A 25,875-nucleotide genomic window follows, 5' to 3' on the forward strand; every position below is an offset into this window, starting at 1 on the left:
AGTATGCAGTTGTGCAAATGATTTCCAAAAAGTCAAATAATTATCCTTGCCTTGAATCTCACTGTTTTAATGAGACATTTTAAATTATCTACAATTTAAGATGTTGAAGACAGATGTAATACATAACTAAATATAGCTAAAACTTGCATACAGGATTACTATGCCACACAAATGGCTTTGTGTCCATTTTGAATCCTGCCCTGCTACTTTCTCTTTCCATTAACTACTGTAAACAACGGGCTTCCCTGCTGACTTCAAAGACAATTCTGACTTGAGATCCGCTCCCTAGGACATTAGACAAAATGACGAATGGCTTCTCGTTACTTGGGAAAATGTTTGTTATGCACCGTACAAACATTTTTACAGATGAGATCGTTAGCTCCATTGTACCTTATTTATTTTCCCTCATAAAATTCAGTGATGTCAAAAGAGTGTAAGACTGACTATAAAATACTACTTCATCTGTAACAAACCAAATATGGTGAAGAGCTCCAGAATCATGTAATCGGTTGTGCTAACACATAGAACCTTTACTGTGTATTCCAAGAAAAATAGGTCTCAGGCTTTTACAGACAACATTTACTGAGGATCCACTTTATTCTAGGTAATTTATATAAATTAACTTGTTTGTGAGAAGAGCATTACCTTACAAATGTAGAAACTTAGGTCAGTGAAGTTACATGATTTGTTTGTACATTATGGTCAGATTGGGATGCAAATGCATGCCAAGCCTATTTGGAAGCCTACTCCATTCTCACTATATTACTCTGTACCTTAAATTTTTTTTTTAAATAATACCTTTTGGAAATGGAGAGGTACATGGTTTGCTCATGTATATATTGGAATTGTACTTTTTATTTCAATGATCATTGTATATTTACATGTGTAGGGACAAATCAGACAATTAATTTGAGGATTTCAATTACAGTCAAATATTTCTTTTCCAATTCCTGAACCCTTAAATTTGAGACTTTTCTTTTTTTTTGACATGTTTAAATCCTAGGAAATAATATTTCCTTAAAAATAAGCATAAAAGAATGCACTGCGCATTTCAAATATGTGACAACAGCGGGAACTCAGGATTGATTACTCATTCCAAGCTTCTAACAATGTTGTGATGTTATAGAGTAGCCCAAACTTTATGCTAAATTCTTCCCAGAAAGATTATTTTTATTTCAGTTGGCTTCACACACCGTAATATTTGAGAAAATCAGATATACAAAATGTTGGAATATCTTGCTGTATATATGTTCTGCTCCAACAAACTTTTATACAAAAATAAACCTATTTGGTCTTTCACTAATAGCTTGTAAGTTCTACATCAAAATTAAAGGTGACTTTGTGGTATACTTTAAGTAGTATTCTTTATTTTGTTAGTACGATAACTAATTATTCAGAAGTTATAAAATATAATTTTTCATAACAACAAAACATTTCAATAAGCAAAGAACATAAAATAGCTTAGTTTTTACCTTTTTAGATGAAATTTTCATTGTTGTTATAGGAGCATGATTCTAAAATATTAGAAAACAACGTTAGTTGCTCAAATATTCCTTAAAAGGATTTTACATTCAGATTTTTTTTCTATTAAATCTCAAGAAAAAATCATTTTTCTTTATATATACATCTACTTTAAAATTACTTGTTATATAAAATACATTTGCATATACTTGTCTATAAAGCACACTTCCTCTTTGGAAACTAAGGATAGAGTTGTTACACAGATATATACCTAAAGTTTGAGACCAGCCTGGCCAACATGGTGAAACCCCAGCTCTACTAAAAATACAAAAATTAGCCCGGCATGGTGGTGGGCACCTGTCATCCCAGCTACTCAGGAGGCTGAGGCAGGAGAATTGCTTGAACCTGGGAGGCGGAGGTTGTAGTGAGCCGAGATTGCACCATTGCACTCCAGCCTGGGCTACAAGAGCGAAACTCCATCTCAATTTAAAAAAAAAGAAAAAAGAGTGGTAATTAAAACACATGTATCAATATAGGCATTAGAACAAAAAATGAAAATCTGAGAAGGAAATTTTTGGAATATTCAATCCAACAAATAATTCAGAATTGGATCCACGGACTCAGGTGGAGGAAGATGTGGAATGGTACACCATCTAATTCCTCCACAACACAAGCACTCTGCATAAGACACTATTGTTCACCTGCCAGTGCTGTTTTGGAAAGACAATATATTAGGCCGAACCATACTAGTTAATACTCATTGTTGCAAACAAAAAAATATTGTTAGAAAAGGTTCTCTTTTGATAAAATGTGAATGAATGAAAGAACCTAAGAATTTTCTGGAATCGTAATATGCTTGCAAATTATTCATAACTTCACTTCTTAAAAATTATTAGTTACTTTTAATGATTAAAAATTAGACTTCTGGTGGGGTGCAGTGGCTCACGCCTGTAATCATAGCACTTTGGGAGGCTGAGGCGGGCGGATCACCTGAGGTCAGGAGTTCGAGACTAGCCTGGCCAAAATAGTGAAACCCTGTCTCTACTACAAAATTAGCTGAGTGTGGTGGCACATGCCTGTAATCCCAGCTACTCAGAAGTATAAGGCAGGAGAATTGCTTGAACCCAGGAGGCAGAGGTTGCAGTGAGCCAAGACTGTGCCATGGCACTCCAGCCTGGGTAACAAGAGTGAAACCCATTTCAAAAAATAATAGTAATAATGAGACTTCTGGTAAAGTGATTAAGATCCATGAGCTTTATTTGAATAACTCAAGTGGGAACAAGCTCTCAAAATCAAATGTACCCCAGTTATTTTGCTTTCTGGAGCTGCATGTATTTACCAATATTTTAAAAGGGAAAACAGTGATATCTTTAATTCTCCATTGTGACAATTTTTGATCATCCCTTATAAATATGTACACACACATGCACACACACATACAAATGCTGCAACCTATAATCAGTTAGGCAGCTACTAGTAGTTATACTTCTAATTCTAGTTAAACTCAGAGGAACTAGACTTATTATCAGAAAATGTGGAACAGAGGACTAAAAGAAGAGATTATGGTCCTGCACTGTATAAAAACAAAGCTCCTGGTTTTTCAAAGTCACATTGAATTTTCTGCAGTACATCAGTGTGACACTTAGCTAAGAAAACTTTTCAATTTAAATGCATTATTTCCTCACATGCTCATGACAGTGTATCATACACACCCAATTATTTTTACCTCACCTCAGAAATGTGACACAAACACCATGCTGAAGACAGTAACTGTATTCAGTAACTGTGTTTCCTGACTTGGCCATATCAATCACTGGCACACACATCAGTAAGAAAACTCAGACTTTTTTGGTGTCTCATGGGCTGATGTCCCCTACATGCATTCTGACTGACTCTGTTTTTCCACTGAGAGTTTATTATTCAAGATGATAACACCAGCATAACTCATATGACAGACCATAAGTAGTTAGCACGTGATCAGAATAACTCATGTTTCTTTCTATAACATGTATGTTTAGGTTTATGTCATGCTCACTTAATTAACATTTCCTGATAATCAAAAGGAGATATTTCAGTATTAAAAATGAAGTGCTGCTATACGACATTTTTGCTATCTTCAAGAATACTCCAGAATAAGGCACTTCGTATTATTTTAGCAAGCCAAGTTCTCCCTACTGAGTTGAATGAGAAAAAAATATGTTCTATATAATGTGATTCTGGTTAATCTAGTGAAATAATCAATTTCTTTATAAAACAAGGCATGAAAAAAAGCACTTGTCTGAATATCATTGACGTCATTTTATGAGCCCGATTTTAACACACCAATCACAAAGAACCTGTGCCAAAGTTAGTCTAGCATTAAAAATTACAAATTTAATAATATAGTAGGAAACTTGCCAGAGTTCCTCAAATTTATTTGATTCTATTTTATATTTCTTTACATTTAAAATGTATTACCTAAATCTAACAGCACTGCACCCTACCCACTTATGTGCTTATAAAGTCAGTATTTTTGGTGACCGTGGGAATGTCTACTAATGAGTCAATACATTCTAAGTCTACTCAACTAAGCAAAGCAACTTGCTGGACTAGCAAGAGTCTGCTACTGGGAGTTCTCAAGTGCTACTTTTACTCAGTCATAGGCTGACTCTGGTCTTTTGTTGTGTCTGGGCCATTGTTTCTTAATTGGTTTAGTTGGAAATAAATAGTGTTCTGCAGCAGGACTGATTCCATGCCAAACTTTCTTTGCAATTCTAATAGCTCCTCTGCTGCGCTTTACCCATCTTTCCAAATGCAGATAAAAACCACCACTTGAATTACAGTGACTGACACTGTGAGCAGAGAAGGGCACAGCAGGACACCACAAATCCCCTCTCCTGGCTCACAGATACATAAAGAACAGGCACTCTGCCCTGACCAGGTGAGATCTTACAGTGCTGAACTTCACTTGTGTATGTTTTTTTTTTCCTGTCCTTTTTTTCTTTTTTTATCCCAAATTCAAGGACAAGGAGAATAATACAATGAAATCTCAAGTTCTGAGTGGTAAAGAGACAACATTTGTTTTATTTAACTGAAGTGACATTTGAATTAAAGGCAATAAAATAAGAGAAAACAAAGTCGTTTTTCTTGAAATTACTGGCTAAAAAAATATGAGAAAGCTTATCTAACAATCAATAATGTGAAAGTATTTGGGTTTCAGTGGCTTGTGAAGCAAATGATGAAAGCCCTTTCATGGCAAAATCTTCCAGACCTTGACAACTAGAACTCATTTTTTAAAAATAATGATGACCACAATTCTTCAAGTTGTGATGATAGCTTAAAAACAGAAAGAATCCTTTTATCTTAAGATAACTTGAAATGTAGGAAAATACTTTGCAAAAATATTTGTTCTGTATTTCTTATTTTATCTGGTGTTTTCCTACCCTCAAAAATTCATAACATTCATTTATTTGATCTTTTATCAAATATAGTTTCCTCCCAAGTGGCTGTAAGATTAAAGAATTCCACTCATCATGCATGTTCTGAGATTAATAGAAGAGATGTTCAAACCTTAAAGACTTCCAGCTCCTCCAGAATGAGCTCGCCACTGACAGAGTTGTTAGTAGGAAGAACAACCACTTTTTGCACAGTACCCCGATCTAAATTAAAAAAAGAAGCAATGAGATGTTACAATACTTTTTAAAAGAAAGCTATTTAGACATAGGACTACTGACTTGTGCCATTATTTACATAAGTATTTAGTAATCAAAAAACATTGTATGTATTAAGCCACTGCCACGTGCTGAATGTATTCCAAATCTCATAAAAATTGAAACACATACAATTCAAGGGGAACTAATAGGAATATCTTATATTTTGCACATATTGGGTGTAGCTACAACTATGAGAGAAGGAAAGAATGTTAAGTCAAAAGTTCGGAACCAAATGTGTATTCTTATAATACAATACATAAGTTTTGTTTTGTTTTGTTTTGTTTTGTTTGTTTGTTTGAGACAGTGTCTTGCTCTCTTGCCCAGGCTGGAGTGCAGTGGCGTGATCTTGGGTCACTGCAACCTCCACCTTCCGGGTTCAAGCGATTGTTCTGCTGCAGCCTCCCAGGTATCTGGGATTACAGGTGCCCGCCACCACGCCTGGCTAATTTTTTGTATTTTTAGTAGAGACGGGGGTCTCACCATGTTAGCCAGGATGGTCTCGATCTCCTGATCTCATGATGTGCCCACCTTGGCCTCCCAAAGTGCTGGGATTACAGGCGTGGTGAGCCAATGTAACCAGCCAATACATAAGTTTAAGTTTGATCATTAATATTATTTTCTCCTCCACACCAACATTATAAAGTGACAATCTCATTTTGTTAACATTAAAACAATGATTTCATTATCTGAAGAAAGATGACTGCAAATGAATTTTTATAATAACTGTATAAGTCACTAGGATTGGAAAATTCACATTTGGTCTGTAACTGTGATGGACTTTCGACATGGTAAAATGTTTCACTCACCATTCAAAATCATCTTCAAAAAAGAAACACAACTGATTTTATTTCAGGTGTGGATACCTATTCATAGAAAAGTTCTACTATTTACACAATTTTATTTGTCAGTTTGTTACAGTACATAGCTAGTCAGACATGAATAGGTGAGCAGAGTCCTCCACCCCCAACCAGTAATGTCAGGCGACCAACAGGTGATGGTCAGGCAGTTATCACATGTCATGTCTCTCTAAAATAATAACTGGTTGCAGCTGGTGCTGAGGCAGGAAAACAGGGTATGGAGGCAGGGAACATAAAGCCGATTCAAACTTCAGCTACGACAGGAAATATCCTCTCCGCAGGGCATACGCCGGGTAAATGACTTTGTAACTTTACTTCATCTTCTTCCTTTACATAGGGTGTACCCCAAATAGAGGGTATTTAAACTCCAAAAAATTCTGTAACGGGGCCTTTGAGACCCTATGCTCAGGCCTGCTCCCACAATGTGGAGTATACTTTCATTTTCAATAAAACCCTTCATTCCTTCCTTGCTTTGTTTGTGTGTTTTGTCCAGTTCTTTCCTCAAGATGCCAAGAACCTGAACACCCTCCACCGTTAACAGTGCCAGGGAAACACAGTCTCCCAGTAGATGGAAACACCTGAAACTGGTGATCAGCAGCTTCCCAGTAAGATCTCAGGAGCTGAGTGAGTGAGCTCAAGCATGTCCATTAACGGGCAAAATGGGAGAGTTTTACTGGTATATGACCTTCCTTTAGGAATGCTAGACTGGTAAGGGAAAAACGCCTCAAGTGAGCATGGGCACAACTCCAGTAAACACACTGCGCATGCTCTCCTCCCACGTGCTGGCAGGCCACCATGCCTGCGGACAGCTCACCCCAAGGCAGGAATCAGGGGAGAAGGAGTCCAAGACCCCAGAAGTATGAGAACCTGTAACACCCTAAGTCAAAGGTCAAAACTGCAAACTTGATCTCTCAAGTCGCACAACTGTATTTTTCTTCCTTCCATTCCTGCTCTAAAGCTTTTTAATAAGCTTTTACTCCTGCTCTAAAACTTGCGTTGGTCTCTCACTCCGCCTTAGGCCCCTTGGTCAAGTTCCTTATTCTGAGGAGGCAGGAACTTAGGTTGCTGCAGACCCATACAAATTTGCTGCCAGTAACAAGTTGGCAATATGTTTCTTTGGATATCTCAAAATGTAGAGGAAATTTTGAAATTAGATGATCCAAATAAGCTGAATCAAATCAGAAATTTACTCATATGTCCCAATTACAGATAGCCAAAAATTGAGATGCCAAAATAAATATAAGAATACAGGAAATAATATTTATGTCAAGATTTATAAATGGTTTCACAAGTCATGTAAACATTATGCATATAATCATGCCACTCTACCAATCACATAAATTTTAGGTTTAAAAGACACTAGTTTAGATTTAGCAATGTGGGGGTTAAAGCAAATTTGTGAGTAATCTGGCAAAGTAAAAATATATTTACTTAAAATGTTTTTATTAACTAGTGAGTTGGATCATAAATATCAAGTTATTCCTCTTTTAAATTATAACTAAATTTATAATTTGTAAATATGCATTATCATCAACATAATGCACATTTTAAAATTCTACTGAAAATGTCATAAGAAGAATTAACTTGAACTGAATTGTACAGGACTTTACAACCAGAAATCATTTAGTGAGTAATACTATAAATTTCAAATCTCACATCTCAAGTTGGCTTCTATTCCACAGGCATGAGTTACTCTGACATAAAAGATTTTATCTCATGTTTATAGTTTGTGTTTTATGAATCCAATTGAAAGAGTCAAAGTAATTCTTAATAAAAAATAAACTCAACTTTAAAACACTGCAAACTGAAAAATAAAAATCCACTAAATTAAAAATAATGTTTATACAAAAGAGCAAGACAGAGTTTGCCAGAATAATGCCTGAAATTTGTAAGGATACAAAGTATAAGCACATAATCTTAGAAGCTGCAAAGCATACTCTGTAATTTAAAATTCACTTCTTAAGCCACACTCAAAAAAAGTGAAAATAATAATCATCCCAAAGATCTGCAGGCTCTAGTTTTAATTAAAAGGCTCTGAAATATCTGCTTTGCAGCCGCTTCCTTAGAATTACCTCTGATAGCCGGGCGTGGTGGCTCACGCCTGTAATCCCAGCACTTTGGGAGGCCGAGGCGGGCGGATCACGAGGTCAGGAGATGGAGACCATCCTGGCTAACACAGTGAAACCCCGTTTCTACTAAAAAATACAAAAAATTAGCCAGGCGTGCTGGCAGGCGCCTGTAGTCCTAGCTACGCGGGAGGCTGAGGCAGGAGAATGGTGTGAACCTGGGAGGCGGAGCTTGCAGTGAGCCAAGATTGCGCCACTGCACTCCAGCCTGGGCGACAGAGCGAGACTCCGTCTAAAAAAAAAAAAAAAGAATTACCCCTGATAACAACTTAGATGATTTTCTTGGAAGATAAATAATACAAGTAAAGATTAGAAGTGAAAAAACATTTGGGGATGGGGATGCTGTGCAGAGACCTGTCACAACTGAAAATGGATGCATGTGGTTGGAGGTGTTCCTTAATTTCTATTAACAACCTATTGGAATTAGCAGTGGAAACTTCTAGGGAAATACAACATACCAAAACACTTGATCTGAAAGCCATGAAACTGTGATAGCTAGGGCAAGATTTGTGTGTGTGTGTGTGTGTGTGTGTCAATGACCACAGGCATGTGTGTGCATATACGTTCCTGTTGAATATTTGTTGAATTAATTTGTAGGCATGAAGGAGAGAAAACTCAGAAGAATACAGATGTAAAATCTTTGTTATATGAGCATGTTATCATAGAAAGCATTTTTTAACAAGTCTTAACAGTTTTATGGTTCCCTGCTGCAGTTTGTAAGAATCACTACCATTCTATGTGACAGCATAATCTACATTCTTTCTTGTTTGCAACTCTTTAAATTTTTTTATCTTTAATCATTATGGATATATAATAGTTGTACTATTTATGAGGTACATGTGGTATTTTGATAAAGATATACAATGTGTAATGATCAAATCAAGGTAACTGGGGTACTCATTATCTTAGGCATTTATCATTTCTTTGTGTTAGGAACATTCCAATTCCACTCTTTTAGTTATTTTAAAATATACAATAAATTACTCTTAACTACAGTTGCCCTATGAAAAGAGACTGAGTAGAGGCTGTGTATAACACAGCTCCAAATAAAACTGCATAAAAACAGGTTTTGCTTAGAAACGTTCTGATAGATAAAACTATCAGCTCTGAAAAGAAATAAGTACTCTCAAATGAGACAACTGACTCCATATTCCCCAATGTTTTCACTTACTATGAGAGCAAAATTTTACAGAAATCCCCATTTTCTTCTGACAAGGCTCACAACAAACATACTTTATGCATACCATTTTAAAAATATTACACAAAGAAGGGCTATAAAGATGAGCTAATAAAAAGATAATGCAGGCCGGGCACAGCGGCTCACGCCTGTAATCCCAGCCCTTTGGAGGCCAAGATGGGCAGATCACCTGAGGTCACGAGTTAGAGACCAGGCTGGCCAACATGGCGAAACCCTGTCTCTACTAAAAATACAAAAAATTAGCTGGGCATGGGGGTAGGCGCCTGTAAATCCAGTTACTGAAGAGGCTGAGGCATGAGAATCGCTCGAACCTGGGAGGCAGAAGTTGCAATAAGCTGAGATAGTGTCACTGCACTCCAGCCTGGGGGACAGAGCAAGACTCTGTCTCCAAAAAAAAAAAAAAACCACAATACAAAAGCTGCTTTTTATCCATTTGCAGTAAAAGTTACAATACCACTTTTAGTCATTTCTCTTTTCCTTTGTTATTTTTGGTCTTGATGGTAATGAGTTCCCTGTATGAGGAATACTTCTGAGGTATCCTTGTGCTGTATCATTTACTAATAATTAAGTAAGTAGTCTTAAGTTGTGTTCTATCCATTTTCACTCATTGATTCAACAAGAAAGTACTGAGTGAGTTGGGCAGTATGGATGCAAACATACATAGGCATTGGACTCAAGAGTTCAGAATCTAGAATTTATGGTTTTCTGAGCAGTAATTGTGTTCCCATTAAAATGTTAGTCATTGAGAGACAGGCATTCCAGAATGGCCATAAAACTCCCAATTACTTATGTCCACATAAAGCCATCTACATGCCCTTTCGTTTGAAGATGATAATGTACTTATCAAATGTTTTCCTTCTGGGGGTGGTGAGAATGGTATTCCCTGAATGTATTCACAACTATAAATCCTTTTTAGTGTTCTGCAGAATTGGACTATTGCTTTTATATCCTTGGGGAAGGCACCATGTCTATGACATAGTTACAGCGAAGCTGTCACTTCTTTTTTTCTTTAAACCTCACTTTGCTATTGTGTAAAACGTAAATAATAACCATGCTTTTCATAATGGCTATCTAAAAATCCATTAAGCTAAGGCTAAAGCCTAGCCAGAATCACTTCCCTTCTTTTGGCACTAACACCCTGACACAACTTTCGGAAACACCGCCTACCTCATTTTCAGTCTACCTGGTTAAGGAATGGTTTACCTCTCTTCCGGCTCCAGGGAGGCCCACATGATGTAGGCCTGGCCAATAAGAGCATACCCTTGCCCCTGTGATTCACAAAGGAACTGACCTAGAAAAGAGTGAGGGCCCTGCCCTTCCTGGGAATGAGGTAAGTGAGCCTCTTCTTCTTTCTGAAATCAGCAGCATTAAAGCTTGTAAATCTGGAGGTGCTGGAGCCATTCTTGCTACCACATGCAGACTTCATTTGAGAACAAGCAATGCAGAGGAAGCAAAACTGAAAGGTTGTGAAGTAAGTTCCTGACCACATCATCTTAGCACAAATTCAGCTATGTCTGAGGCTGTGTTCTGGATTTCTCAGTTAAACGAAGAAAACAGTTATTTTGTTTTAAGTAGTCTGAGTAAGGTGTGCGGTCACTTTCAGTTGAAAGAGCTCTGACTAATAAAAATTAAACAAGTAAGACATGGAAATTGCTTAGCATGGTGTCTGGCACATCAATAACGTTCTCAGTAAATGGAAGTTATGTTTTAGTTTTAGCTCCATCGCTGAGTACACTTTTGACACAATTGTAGTCACTTTCTTTGACTGGCCCTCAATTTTCTCTTCTGTGAGGTACAGATAATAGAGATACTCTAAATACATTAAAGCACTGTGGGAATAAGCAAGACAAATCTGCAAAGTCATTTGCATAATGCAACTCTATGCACAAAGGTAACACAGCAGACTCATCAATCCATGAGACATTTTTATTTTCTTTTGTTTTATTAAATCATTAAAGAAAATTTCCTAGACAGGCTTCCTTCCTGCCTTATTTTATACTATCTAATTTTTTTCTAATATAAGGGAGCACAGCAATTATCCTTAAACCTTTCCACTGTCTCTAGCCAAGAAATCAGCTTGTATTTATAAGTACAGTAAGTGTTGGCTGCCTCATGCAAGTGATCAAACACAGCTCACTACTAAGCAGGTCATTGGAATAGTCATTTGTATATCTATCTCCTGAGTCTTATGTAAACAGTCCTAAGGGGGTTTCCCTGGAAACTCATGTGCCAAACTGTCTGCTTTCCCCTGTGCTTCTGGTTGCCTAGGGATTTGGGGGAACACTGCCTCCTTAATGAGATCTGGCCAGTCCCTTCCTCCTGGCTGCTAACCTATAAATGTATTCTAGTCAGGGCCAGCTTCATGGGTGTGTCACCCACAGTCACACAAGTTCCTGTGCTCTTCGTGCTCCTAGGTGTCAGCCTAGGCAGCCCCGTACACAATATTAGGGGTAAATTACTGCAAAATGATTAGTTCTAGTATTAATTTAAAGTAGTATTATAAAAGATAAAATCACCATATTTACTAAAAGGCATCTCTTCCTTTTTAATAATTTTCTGAGACAACTTGCTTATTAAAATGAGGAAACATACTTTGAAAGCCCAAGAAAGAACTGCAAAATCTTTGCTTGGCAAATGAATGCTTAATAGAGATGAGGGAGGTATGACTAGACACGTCAATTATTAATTTCTATAATTACATACTGATAATTGGCTGCCTTATTTTATGTTAAAATACCCATTCCTAATACATTTATTTTCCTGTTAGGTAATCAAACTGCTGCTAAAATCTTTTAATAGTGAGTTTTAACATTTCAGAATAAAACTGAATCATGAGTTTATAAAATCTTTATTAGTTCACTGAATCTACTTTTAAAAGGTAGCATTCTGTGCATGTGTATGCCTTGTTACAAAAAATATGAAGTATTTCTAAACTGACTTATTTAGCACAATTTCTCACGTTTAGCAGGGTTTCTCACATGGTAAGCTTTGAATTGGTAATTGGAAAGCTGTAATATTGACACCTTTGGCCTCAGCCCTGGGGGTATTAGAGCCCCAGTTGGTCATGAAGGGCATCTCAAGTGTCTGTATTTGAGGGGAGGCCCTTAGAAAGGCTGTCTCAACAAAAGCCATCTAATCATCTTCCCAAGAGTGTTGATGCTAAAGAGTTTATAGGGTCATATAAATTTGGAAGTACTGGGTTAAACTAGGTTAAACATGTTTTTTTTTTTTTGGTTTTATTTTTTTCCTGCAGAGCCTTTCAGAAAAGTTAAAATACTTCGCTGCATTATGAGGAAAATAGTGTACTCAGTGCCTTTCAAGTTTATTTGCTGATACCATTAATTTCACTTGGCTCCTTAGCACCTAGAGTCATGTTCAATTATACAAAGAGTTTCTCAGAGTCTGGCTTTCAGATTACCTCACTCAAAGTCACCTTGGGAGTTTACTAAAAATACAGATGCTGGCTCCCACATCACACCACAGACATAATGTTTGGAGGTGCTGCATATTAAATAAGCTTTAGAGAAGAAACACGTGTTTGCTCAAACATTAAAGAATCGTGAGAGAAAAACAGTATAATTTTTTAAACCTATTTCATTTCTTGGTAGTTGTCTGCATTTAATCAAAGAGAAAGCTAACAAATTAGTTTTTAAAATAGAAATGTTACAATTTTTTTTCTATTTTTAGCTAAAATAACACATTTTCTACCACTATATTAAATTATTGACTTACTTGCAATATATTAAAATATTCAGGGGAAGTCTTCAAGCAGAATTATAATAAAGAATTTTCATATGTTTTGAAAATTAGAGTATATACGATTTATGAAATTGTAAAAATAATGATCTTCAGCAAAATGAATGATAAAGCCCAGAGTTGGCACAGAAACAAGGAAATAGAAATTTTCAAACACTTTTGGTAGAAACGTAATCAGGAAAATCTTTCTGGAGGGCAATATGACCATTAACCATGATGGAGTAATTGATACCAGAGTACTTTCCTGCAGTAAGTAAATGAAAAAACTGGACAAAATGTATGAGGCCATTCTTTTTAGGTAACAGATAACAGGCAGTGCAAGACTAGAAGAAAGGATACTCACAAGCTAATATTCATGATCATTCCCCACTTTCTGTCCGGGAACAATCCCAACAGAGGTTCAGAGAGCTTGTGTTTAAGCATGGTGGTCCCACTAAGATGAGGAGGCAGATATGAAAATGTGGGGCAGCAGAAAGAAATCAATTCTGTGGTACAGAGTGTCAGAGCAAGGGAGGTGTCCAGAAAGTGGGTTTCAGAAATCCATGTGGAAACACTCTGTGAGTCTCTGGTTGAGTCCCGGGCTATAGATGCAGGATGAGAGCACCAGAGGCTTACCAGATTGCAGTTGCTACTTGCAAAAACTGTTCAGATAAATTACAGGTTTGGCAACTCTGGAAGAGAAAAGCTGGATGAAGTTATTCTTGCCTCAGTCAGATCTCATTAACACCTTGTTAAAAACCCTGACATCCAGCTGACACAAGAAAGGCTGAGATTTTAAAAGTGTTGTATTCCAGAGGAAGACCTAATTTAGGCCTGCCCTAACAAAACCCATAACCTAATCTGATAAGATGTGGAAGGGAGAGATTTCGGAGTTTGAGTCCTGTAAAACTGGAGTGACATGCTTTAAGCATATGCATTCGAACAAAGAGTAGTACAAGTTCAAACAAGTGCAAAGTGATCAGCTAATAATAAAGTGCTTGCTATAATAAGAATGAACACCATTCAGAGGAAGAAAACAGAACTCAAGCCCAGGGCATTATCCATAATTTCCAGGATTCAACAACATAATTCATTATGTATAAAAAAGAGAGAAAACAGGACCAAGAGTCAAGAAGAACAAAGTTGAGATAAACCCGATGCTGGACTTAGCAAATAACAGCGTTAAAGCAGTTATTATAATTAGTATAAAAACATTCAAATAATAAAACAAATATATTCAAAAACTAAAGGAAGATATGGTTTCAACAAATTAACAGACAGGAAAATTCATTAAAGAAATAAAGACTATCAGCCAAACAAAATGGAAATTTTAGAACGAAAATTATAATAACAGAAATAAAATATTAACTCCATGGGGTTAATAGCAGATTAAAGTATTGGAGTTGAAAGAGAAAAAAGTCAATGAACTTGAAGACAGATTATAGAATTTATGCAATTGGAAAAACAGAGGGAAAAAAGATTGAAGAAGGTGAACAGACCCTCTTGGCCTGTGTGTTATCAAACGGTCAACATATATGTGACTAGAGTTTCACAAGAAGAATAGAGAGATTGGGGAAGAAAAATACTTGAAAAAATGGCCGTACACTTCCCAAATTTGATGAAAAACATTACATTACAGATATAAGGATTCATTAATAACCAAGTTGAAGAAATGTTAAAGGAGTCAAACCCTGGCATATTTTATGTAAACTGCTGAAAACAAACCACAGAGAAAAATCCCTGAAAGGAACAAGAGAAAAAATACATTGTCATGGGAACAAGGAACGTAATTATTGGTAAGTTTTTATGAGAAACAAGGGAAGCCAAGAAGATAATGGAATGGCATTTTTTTAAATGCTGAAAGAAAAGACGAAGTGAACCCACAATTCTATATCCACAAAAATACTCTTTTAAAAAAAGTGAAAACAATCAATAAAAGCATGGAAATTTTGTTGCCTGCAGACCTCCTGCATTTGGAGAAATTCTAAAGGATGCCTTTTAGTCTGAAGGGAATTGGTACAAAATGGAAACTCCAAAAGGAATGAGAACCCGGTATGATTCTCTTTTTGTTAGTGCTAACTGGTTTGTAGGTAGAAGTTTTGGAACTGCTACAGATATTTGAGAACATGATAAAAGCTGAAATAAGAACAAAGCTGACCCATTTCTGAAAATCTTAGTGACAGAAAAATAAAACTATTTACTCTAAAAAATAAATAAAAAAGCCAAACAGACCTATATGTGATATCTTACAGAGTGTTAAAAAATCAGTATTTACAATCTAATCCCTGTATTAAGTAGGGAATTATATTCTATTTTTAATGCAGGCCCATTATCTTTTATCTACAAATCTAAAAATCTTAAGTTTGTTTTCTTTTTTCTTAAATTTCTTTGGTGGCAAAATCTGTCCTGACTTGAACTAATTTGGTCATAAAACCTGACCTGCACTGACTCAGGCTATTTATGGTGGTGCTTTTTTTTACACATGGTTTGAAGATTTCTGTTTCACTGCAGAAATAGTACTGTGCATTATTATAGGGTGTGGTCCAAGGTTCTGCAAGTCATTTTACCTAATATATATGAATACATTACCTTTTCCTATTCAAATACTTCTGAGGCACATTTGGTTTCAAATAAGGGAATATAAACTGTAATTGCTTTTCTTCCTTTTTTTAAAAAAAATTATTTTCTAGATTATTTTTACAATGAGCATATGTATCTTAGGCAATAACAATTTAAGAGACATAGTTAAGTGAAGCTATAGACTGAAATGTATGTTCCTGTTTTTACTAAAATGATGGAGTATACATCCTCAAAAGCAGATCTACAAAGATTACTTTACTAAATCAGGATACCACTATGACGTCTGCCCAAGAGCAGTTATGTTAGAAGGAATACAACTAATTTGCATTGTTCCCTCACATGCTGAACACCGTATATGTACAAGACCGTGCTCTACGAAGGTTCTCTTTTTGCAGTTATTAATAGCCCTCAGGAGTAGATAACAATTGCTTATTAACAGACCAGTTAATGGCAGTCCCTACAATACTGCCAAGTAAATTACAAAAAAAAAAAAGAAAGAAAAGAAAATATACCACCTTCTCCAGAATCTGCAATAATGTCCTCTATTTCCATTTTATTCATTCTCGTTTTGCACTTGCAAACAGTATAAACTAGAGTAAAACCTGCCAACTGTAATCCTTTCTGTTTCTTTATAAAATGTGAATATAGTATTTGCCCTACACACCTGACAAGGTTGTTCAAGATCAAAGAAAAGAGCCTACGTGAACCTTTCTTGTAAATTCTACAGATTATAACTAATTTTACTCCCCGTAGTCTGAAACTGCCTTTCCTTATTTGTCTCTTCACCTGTTACATAAATTATTTATATACTTTTGTTATACACACCAGTGCTTTACTTTTATCTACAAATTCCAAATGAAAGAAATGCCACCAACATATTACCAACGGATTCATCTATGATGTTACTGAAGTTTTAAAAATATATTTTCTTGTTTTTGCTTTCAGCTTTTCCTAATATAGTGGGTACTCAAATGTAGGTGATGCTGGAAAAATAATTGCATGCATATTGTTCATTACCATTTGTATTGCTTACAAGTATCTGAGCTCTGTGAAAGGAGATGCTTTTTTTTGTTTTGTTCACTGCTTATTTCTAGTGAATAGAACAGTATTGGACACGTGACAAACATTCCAAATACTTATTAAATGCGTAGCTATATACTAATATATATGATATATATCATAGACATGTGTGACTGATTTCAATAACAGATATTATATAGGTACATGTGTGTATGTCTCTATTGAATGCTTACTAATTGCTAGGTTGTACACTCAGGCTTATACATATTTTATCTCATTTGGTCTTTAAAGTAAATCTATAAAGTCTACTTTAAAATTCTCCTATAAGAAAACTGGGCTTAGAAATGTTGTATAATTTCCTCAATGTAATATAACTGATAAGTGATAGAGGGCAGGATTTAAAATTGAATGCTAAAATATATTCCCTAACCTTTCATCCAGGAATGACATTAAAAACCATTCTAATAAATTATTTTTTATTTGGGTTTTTTTTTTGTTTGTTTTTTAGATGGCATCTGGCTCTGTCACCCAAGCTAGAGTACAGTGGCACAATCTCAGCTCACTGCAACCTCCACCACCCGGGTTCAAGCGATTCTCCTGTGTCAGCCTCCCAAGTAGCTGGGATTACAGGTGGGCGCCACCATGCCTGGCTAATTTTTGTATTTTTAGTAGAGACGGGGTTTTGCCATGTTGGCCAGGCTGGTCTCAAACTCCTGACCTCAGGTGATCCACCCGCCTCGGCCTCCCAAAGTGCTGGGAGTACAGACGTGAGCCACTGCACCCAACCTTGTATTTGGTTTTATACAAGGTTTTGGAGAAGTCACAACCAAAATTAGAAATGGTGACTATGGGAACATCTCTTGATCCACATACCACACTGCCATATGTTGATATAGAATTTTACAGGTGCACACACATGCTTGCATCCATCACGGCTGTAGAAAGTTTCAGAGTTAAACCTTTAGGCAGGTTCATTGAAAAACAGACTTCTGGGACAAAGCTGAAAGAGACATCTTAAGGCCAGTGGTTTTACTAAACTAGAAATTGTATAATGAGTGACTAAGTTATGTTCTGATTTAATTGAAGCATACCAAAAAATCAGAAAACAACAAAATGTTCCCTTTTAAGATCTGACTTCATACTTTATTTATTCAACTAAGGTGTCTGTCCTCATAAAAATATCTGTTATATCTAATGTGTCAAAAAGTGTTTAATAAGTTTGTATATTCTGGTTCTAGAAGCAAATTTTCTCTGTGAAGGTTAAAAAAAAAACCCCATAATATAGTATTGGCTCAAGTGATAATCCATCAAAAAATGAATTATTAACATTATTTCCTGTGATATAGCTAAAGAATATTCACATAGGGCCTCCGCAATCACTAAAATTAATGTTTTAGGACTTTGTAAATTACTAAAAATTATGTATCATATTTTAGTATTCCTGTTTCATTACATTAAGAATTCTTTGTATTTATATTTTAATTTCAGATAAACTGACACACCAATAATGCAGGTTTATTATGTAAGTTTTTACTGATCCTACAAAGGATGCAACAACTACATTTCCAAAGATGTAAATTCGGGGCTAACCTTCTCTATTTAATCCTTTATTGTTTGGGGAGAAGAATTACTCATCTGGGATTCATGAATTGTATGGTCACTCAACCTGTTTTCTTGCACCATTTTTTATCATAAGATAGGTTCTTCTGCGTTAGTTTTCAAAGTTTAAACCACATACATAAACTGGCCTTGAATATCTATCTACATTTCTAGGTGGCTGGGTAAGGAAAACATCTTTCCTCTCAGAATGTGGTCATCAAACAACCCATTTACTTGCATTGTTAACCTCTTCCTACTTCTTTCTGTTCATGTCTCAGGTCTTTCCATCTGGAATGGTTATTCTCCTGGCAAATGTTACTAGTGTGTAAGAAGATAGGATGAGGAAAATAACCTACTACCAGGGCACTCAGCTATAACTGTGCCACGTCTGATGATCTTGACCACCGCATCTTCCTTCCTTTTAGTGTTTGTTCTCAAGGCCACCACAATATCACATTCTTTCATTCTGCTGTTACTTGTATGATCACTCTCCATTTTCTTGGTAAATATTCTTTATTTTCCCGCCCCTTAAATGAGCTCCAAGAGTTAAATTCCTTATCTGCATAGTCTCCTAGAGTGACTTCAAGCATTTTCATGGATTCAGCTAACATCCACATTGCTAATGACTCCCAGATCTCCAGCTCCAGCACAGTGCTCTCTATAACACCCTCTTTGACTTATCTGTCTGAATAGTCCACCAAATCTTCAACTTGATGTGAGACGGAACTGAGCTTGAATTTAATTACTGTTCCTACTAGCTTTGCCATCCTAAGCAAGCATTTAATGTCTCAAAGCCTTAGTTTACACAACTGTAAAATGGGGATAATGATTCTCATTGGGTTGCTGTGTGGTTTTAATGAAATAATGTATTTTAAGTGATCAATTTAGACTCTCATGCATAGTAGGTCAAAAGAGGAGATAAGTGTGCCGTTTATTTAAAAAAAAAGGAATTCATTACTCTCCAAATCTGATTGCTGATTCTCTCTTACCTTGATCAGTCAATGGTATTTCTTTCCCCCATTTGCCAAGTCATATATCTACCAATCAAGCCACAAATCAATTTTTATCATCAGGTCCTTTCTTTCTCCCAAATACCTTTTAGATCGGATAATGTCATTTCTAACCCATCTTAATTTATAGGCTCTCATCATTTCTTACCTGTAACAGAAAAAAAGTCTTATTTTCTTTTTTCTGTCTTTAATGTATCCTCTACATCATCGTGAAAATGATCTACCTAAAAATGTATATGGGTCATGGCTGACACACTCTTAGGTGACCCTTAATGAGTCATGCTCTTGTATAACTCCTCCTGTTGAGTGCAGGTGGAACATGTGGCTTGCTTTTAAGCAACAGAAAAATATAAAAGTGATGGTATGTCAATACCAAGATTATGATTATATGAGACCCCATCTCAGCAGATTGAAGTGAGAGACTCTACTAGCCTTGAAGAAGCAAACAACCACATTTTAAAGAGCCAATGAGGAGATCTATGTGCAAAAACCTGTGGGTGGCCTCAAGGAGTTAAGGACCTTACTTCTGCAAAAGCAAGGAACTGAATTTTGCCAAAAACCAGGTGGGTTTGGATGAGGACCTTGAACTTTAAAAAACAATGCAGCCTGGCTAAATTTTGATTACAACCTTGTGATACCCTGATCAGAGAGGCTAGCTAAGCAATCATCCTTAGGAGCTCTAAGATAATAAATGTATGTAGTCTTAAGCCACAAATTTTGTGGTAACTTGTTATACAGCAATAGAAAACTATCTCAAATATGTATCAGGCAGCCACTCCCATGTGAAATAAATATTCATTGAATTGGATTAAATTGTCTCCTCCATTGGGTCAAGAGATTCTTAAAGGAAAGTGATGTTGCCATTTTTCTTTATATATCGTAAGTCCTGGAGTGCAATAAGCTCAATAAATTCTAATGACTGAATAAATGACATCTTTGTGATATATTACTATGTTATTCTATACTGTTTGAGAAAGAGCTCTAGAACATAACATGTTATCTTTTTGCATAAACCAGTAAGGACATTTCCAGAGTTTTAAACATCAGAATTGATTACATCTTTGTTTTAAAAATTATTAAAAGAAGCATAGATTAAGCTATAACTCAAAAGCTAGTTGTATTAAGTTTCTATTGCTGTCATGAACAAATTATTACCAATTTAGTGTCTTAAAAACACACATTAAAGGCCAGGTGCAGTGACTCATGCCTGTAATACCAGCACTTTGGGAGGCTGAGGTGGGCAGATGGCTTGAGCCCAGGAGTTCAAGATCAGCCTGGGCAACGTGGAGAAACCCCATCTCTACTAAAAACAGAAAAATTAGCCAGGCGCGGTGGTGTGCGCCTGTAGTACCAGATATTCGGGAGGCTGAGATGGGAGGATCACCTGAGCCCGGGGTGCAGAGATTGCAGTGAGCTGAGATCACACCACTGCACTCTGACCTGGGCCACAAAGCAAGATCCTGTCTCAAAAAACAACACAAATTTATTATCTTAGAGTTCTGCAAACTAGAACTCCATCACAGGTCTCACTGCACTAAAAAAAGATTTTGAGAGGGTTCCTTTCTGGATGCTTTAAGGAGAATGAATATACATCCTTGCATTTTCCAGCTTCTAGAGATCACTCGCTTTCCTTGGTATATGGTCTCATTCCTCCATCTCCAAAGCCAGCTAAGTCACATTTCTCTGACACTTCTTCCACTATCACATCTCTAACAATGGCCAGGAAAGCTCTGCTTTTTAAGAACTCATGTAATTAGACTGGGCACACCCAAGCAATTCAGGAAAATCTCCCCATCTCAAAGTCTGTAACATTAAACATATCTGCAAGTTCCTTTTCACAAGTAAGATAACAAGTCCCCAGTTCCAGAGATTAGGACATAGAGATCTTTTGGGACAGAGGCATTATTCTGCCCACCCCATTAGTGGAAGAGAAGAATAAGAATGCAACTCATTGCAACACATACGACTCTAATACCACAGACTTCCTCAGAAACTCTGTTTTCAGATCTTTTCATTCCAACTTAAACTATATTTCGCATTCTATAATGAAACATTTCCTTCTATTTTCTAGAATTTGAACTTTCCCAAGTTCAATAAAAAATTTTAAAAGCCAGCTTTCTGCAAAAACCGCCACCACAACTGGCAGCTATAGCCTTCCTATGGATATTCACATAGGGAAGGCCTGGCCTGGCTCAGCAGCAGGCTGTGAATTCTCCTTGGGACAAAGCCTGCCAAGTCTGCCTCAGGGAAATTTGGCAGCACATCAAGAACAAAAACTTAGTGTGGCTGTTTATTCTTGACACACAGACAATAGACTGCATCATTTAATGTCTTCAGGCTAGAAAATTTTCCTTACATTCCTATCACTAGAGGGTTAAATAGGGGCAACACTCAGGGATGCGGTCTGACTGTAATTGTTTTCAAGTCATCTAGAGAAACATCAGGGATTCAGTAGTAAATGAGCCAGTGGTGCAAAGTGAATCACTGCCCTCTGTCCTGCTGAGAGCCACTAGGTCCTTGCATGATATTCCAAACTCTCCAAATATATGCAGAATTCATTTTAATTAAGAAAAAATAAATGCCAAAGAGTTTGATGGGTGTTTTGGTGAGCGTGCAAGACATTTTGAATATAGATATGAGTCCCAATTTAAAACAAATTTTAAATGGGCAAAAATTTAGTGATACATCAAAAATGAAGGTAAAGTTCTACTCCCTTTCCACATCTTCCCCTCTCACCCCCAATTTTTATCTCCTTTCTTCCTAGGCATAATGTAACTGACATAAACGTATCAAATTCACAGGTTAAATTCGAGCACATAAGTTAATTCACACACAAAAATTCAGTCTGTTCCAAGGTGCAGTTCGTCCAAGTCTTCTCTGTCACCTTGTTCAAGATGAATCTTGTTCACATGTAAGACTTGGTAGTAACATATGGATGGGTTAAAATGAGTGCTATCACTCAAACAAAGCAATGCCAATGCTAATGTTGAATGTCAACACATCACGGATATTATCATGATATATGTGGATGAAACATTTAATTCATAGTAAAATGAGAAAATATAAATGAAATGAACTTCATTTAAGGAAAAAATGTAAAGTAGTTATGGTAAATGAGGTAAAAATGTGAAGAGAATAAATGCTCAATATGTGAAATCAGACAGCATGGGTTTATATTCTGGTTGTATTATATATTAACTGGTATCTCTATGATCTTAACTTATCTGTGATTCTGCCCGAAAACAATGACAAATAATAAATGCAACTCATTCATTCAAATAATACCTCTTGAGTGGCTACTCTGAGTGACGCACTAGTCTAGGTACTAAGGATACAGCAATAAATCAATCAAACCCATATCCCTGCCCTCCATGGCACCTACATTATTACAATTCTTCATATGATATTTATAAGGGTTGGATGAGATAATTTATTTAGCATTCCTGGAAAAAGATAAGCACTGCAGATAAATTTAATTAGCATCATTATAATAGTAATAAAATATTTTAGAAATCTGTAAATATATATTTATTTGCCTAAGCCAGAATACTAAATAGTAAATGGGTAATTTGAGCAGACTAGAACCAATTATCATATATATTAACATATATATAACACATTATATGTCTATATCTTTATACAATCATTACATGAGATTTTATGTTGTCCTTAAAATAACAGGTCTCTGAAGAGTAGCTTAAAGAAAAATAATGCTGCTTTTTGAAACAAATTTTTTCAGCAATGAGCCGTATTTTTATTTTTAATAAGTTCTCTTTTTAAAGTAAAATGTAAATGACAACATTTGCCTCTAGATTAGCATTCACTCAGGGCTATGTTCTTTTCTTTCCCTGTCTCTTCACATACCTCTCTTTGCTACTCTTCTACATGATCAAGTAGTCATGACACCGTGACTTATCATCTATCTCCCATCAATTCAGCCATCGTTCCACTCTGTTCCATCAGTATTTCCTGCTGTGAAAATCCCTGTAGAATCTACGGTAAACTCTCAGAAGTTTCCACATTCTGCTTTGGAAAGCAGTGACCCACAATGTTATTAAAAATCAGTAACTTACAAAGGGTTTTTTCCTTACGCCAAAGCAAAGGAGACGTCTAGACATCCTCAGAGTGACATTCACACACAACTTCTAGCTGACAGTCATCGTCTCTGAACTCACATGCACTGCTCCAGCTATCAAATTTTACATGGGGTATTTTAAGGAGTTCTTTAAAAATCAAAATTCCTGGCTCTGCAGTTCATTAAGTGTGCCATTCCAAGAGATGCAACTGCCAGAACTGGTTAGTTACTATGAAGGCAGTTATCCTCTAATGCTACAAGGCAAGCATTTTAAAGCTTTATTCACATATGTGACACACACTTCAAAACTCCACACTTTCAGAGGACTTCCTGGAACCAATGTTCCAACTTAGTACTCCTCCAGTTAAACGGAAGCTAATAAGAAGCATGAAACAGTATACACTATATAAGAATGTTAGCAGAACACCACATGTATTGACCCTACATTAAAAAATCATAATAGCATTAAATCATCCTAAACCTCTAACACCCATTCATAAGAATACTCTCACTCTTTCATCAAAAACCACGTCATTCTGATTCATGTATAGTGCTAAAAATATAAATTTTACAGAATGTCTCTGAACCTGACCTAGACACTTAAATATTTTCATAACTCCAGAAGCAAAAGGAAAACTGGCAAAAATCTCTTGACTGTGTAACACAGTCTGCTTTGAACAAACAGCCTGGATGTAAGCAGTAGGTGGCAAAGTTAAAATAGAAATGTTAATCCTATGAGAACCCTTGCCTGCTGTTTTATAGCCCTTCCTCAAGATTAAAAAAAAAAAAAGAGAGAGAGATAAAGAACATAAAAACACCTAGAGCCCTAATGCTACAGAATAAAACCAAGTGCTGATTTAAAAATACATTTTTTCAACCTGTGATTTTTTTTTTATAGACAGTAGTATCAGGAATGGGTGGGAAAATAAATAAATGTAGTTTCCAGCTTAAATTTTAACAAAGTAGCAGCATTTTTTTTTACTCAAGATAAAAGAAGAAATATTAATTTTGGGCAACATTATGAATTACTGTATTATATCTACATACTAGAAAATAGCTTCTTGAAGAAGTATTAATTTTTTAAAAAATTTACAATTATCAACCAAAACAGTGACAAGCAAACTTTTTCTGTAAAAGGCCAAAATATATATATTTCTGGCTTGGCTGGCTAAAAGGTCTCTGTGGCAACTAATCAACTCTGCTGCTGTAGTACAAAGGCAGCCACAGATGAAATGTAAATGAATGGGTGTGGCTATATTTTAATAAAACTTTCTCTATGGACACTGAAATCTAAAAATCATATAATCTTCACTGCTCATGAGATATTCTGCTTTTTACTTTTTCAACCACTTAAAAATAAGAAACAACATTAATAGTGTATGTACCATACAGAACATACAGTGGGCTAGATTTGGGCCATAGGTTATATTATTAGTTTGCCAACCCATAGACTAGATACCAGTAATGAAAACCATAAGAAATAAAAGGTCAGAGGACAACGCTCACTTTTCCTTCCTTACTTCCTCTTTCCCTTCCTCCCTCCATTTTTTCCTTTTCTTTTTAAATTAATTAATAATTAATTTTGCTTGATATCTGGCAACACAAAAAATAATCTGATGCAGTTTGATGGGAGTAGAAGGTCAGTATCTCAAATTCAGCCAGAGTTGTACACGCTAATGGTATTGGGCTAACTGTAACAGTTACCAGGCATGGAGCCCACACAACTACCATGGAGATTCTGTAAGCTACAAAATCATTCATAATATTCAAAGTGAGTATCATTACATAAATTCCTATTTGCATTCCAATGAACTGTCACATTAGTTTCCCCTATGGCATCTTCTTTGACAAATAATATCTTCATTGAGTTCCCCTGAATTTTCCATGATGATACAGAAGAAAAGCTAAAAGAGAAACTTGCTTCATTGTGCCAATAACTGGAGCATCATCATTCATTTCTAACAGCTGAAGGGCTGTCTGACACTAGGGGACCTGGAAACACCCAAGAAATGTTTTCTCCTTCCCAAGACAGTTAGATATATAATGCTAGGAAATCCTGGGACAATGACCTGTGATTCTCCCCTAAAAAGGCTATTTTGTCCCTTTTAGTAACAAACAGGAAGAGAGAACTCTCTTTGGGAGAAATTTCACCAGAGTTTCACTCTTGTTGCCCAGGCTGGAGTGCAATGGCACAATCTTCGCTCACCACAACCTCCACCTCTCGGGTTCAAGCCTCAGCCTCCCGAGTAGCTGGGATTACAGGCATGCGCCACCATGCCGGGATAATTTTGTATTTTTAGTAGAGATGGGGTTTCTCCATGCTGGTCAGGCTGGTCTCAAACTCCCGACCTCAGGTGATCTGCTGGCCTTGGCCTCCCAAAGTGCTGGGATTACAGGCGTGAGCCACTGTGCCCGACTGCAGTAAATATTTTATACCAATATACTGGTTGTTAGAGACTCAGGTAAATTGAAATCATTGTTTAAAAATTATAATGCAGCCGGTTATGACAATAAGGTCCAGT

General features: G+C 36.2%; 1 protein-coding gene across 2 annotated transcripts in view; it reads right to left on the bottom strand.

Annotated features, from left to right (window-relative positions):
- The window catches only part of SEMA3C (semaphorin 3C), a 177,585-nt gene that overhangs the window by 17,596 nt on the left and 134,114 nt on the right, over positions 1–25,875 (bottom strand). For both annotated transcript variants that reach the window (XM_003822744.5, XM_063605953.1), the window contains 2 exons: positions 5,011–5,099; positions 1,473–1,514 (listed from right to left, as the gene is read on the bottom strand). In XM_003822744.5, the coding sequence (XP_003822792.1) occupies positions 1,473–1,514; positions 5,011–5,099 (131 nt within the window). The remainder of the gene's footprint in view (positions 1–1,472; positions 1,515–5,010; positions 5,100–25,875) is intronic.

The sequence above is a fragment of the Pan paniscus genome, chromosome 6 (assembly GCF_029289425.2).
Source record: "Pan paniscus chromosome 6, NHGRI_mPanPan1-v2.0_pri, whole genome shotgun sequence".
NCBI lineage: Eukaryota > Metazoa > Chordata > Mammalia > Primates > Hominidae > Pan > Pan paniscus.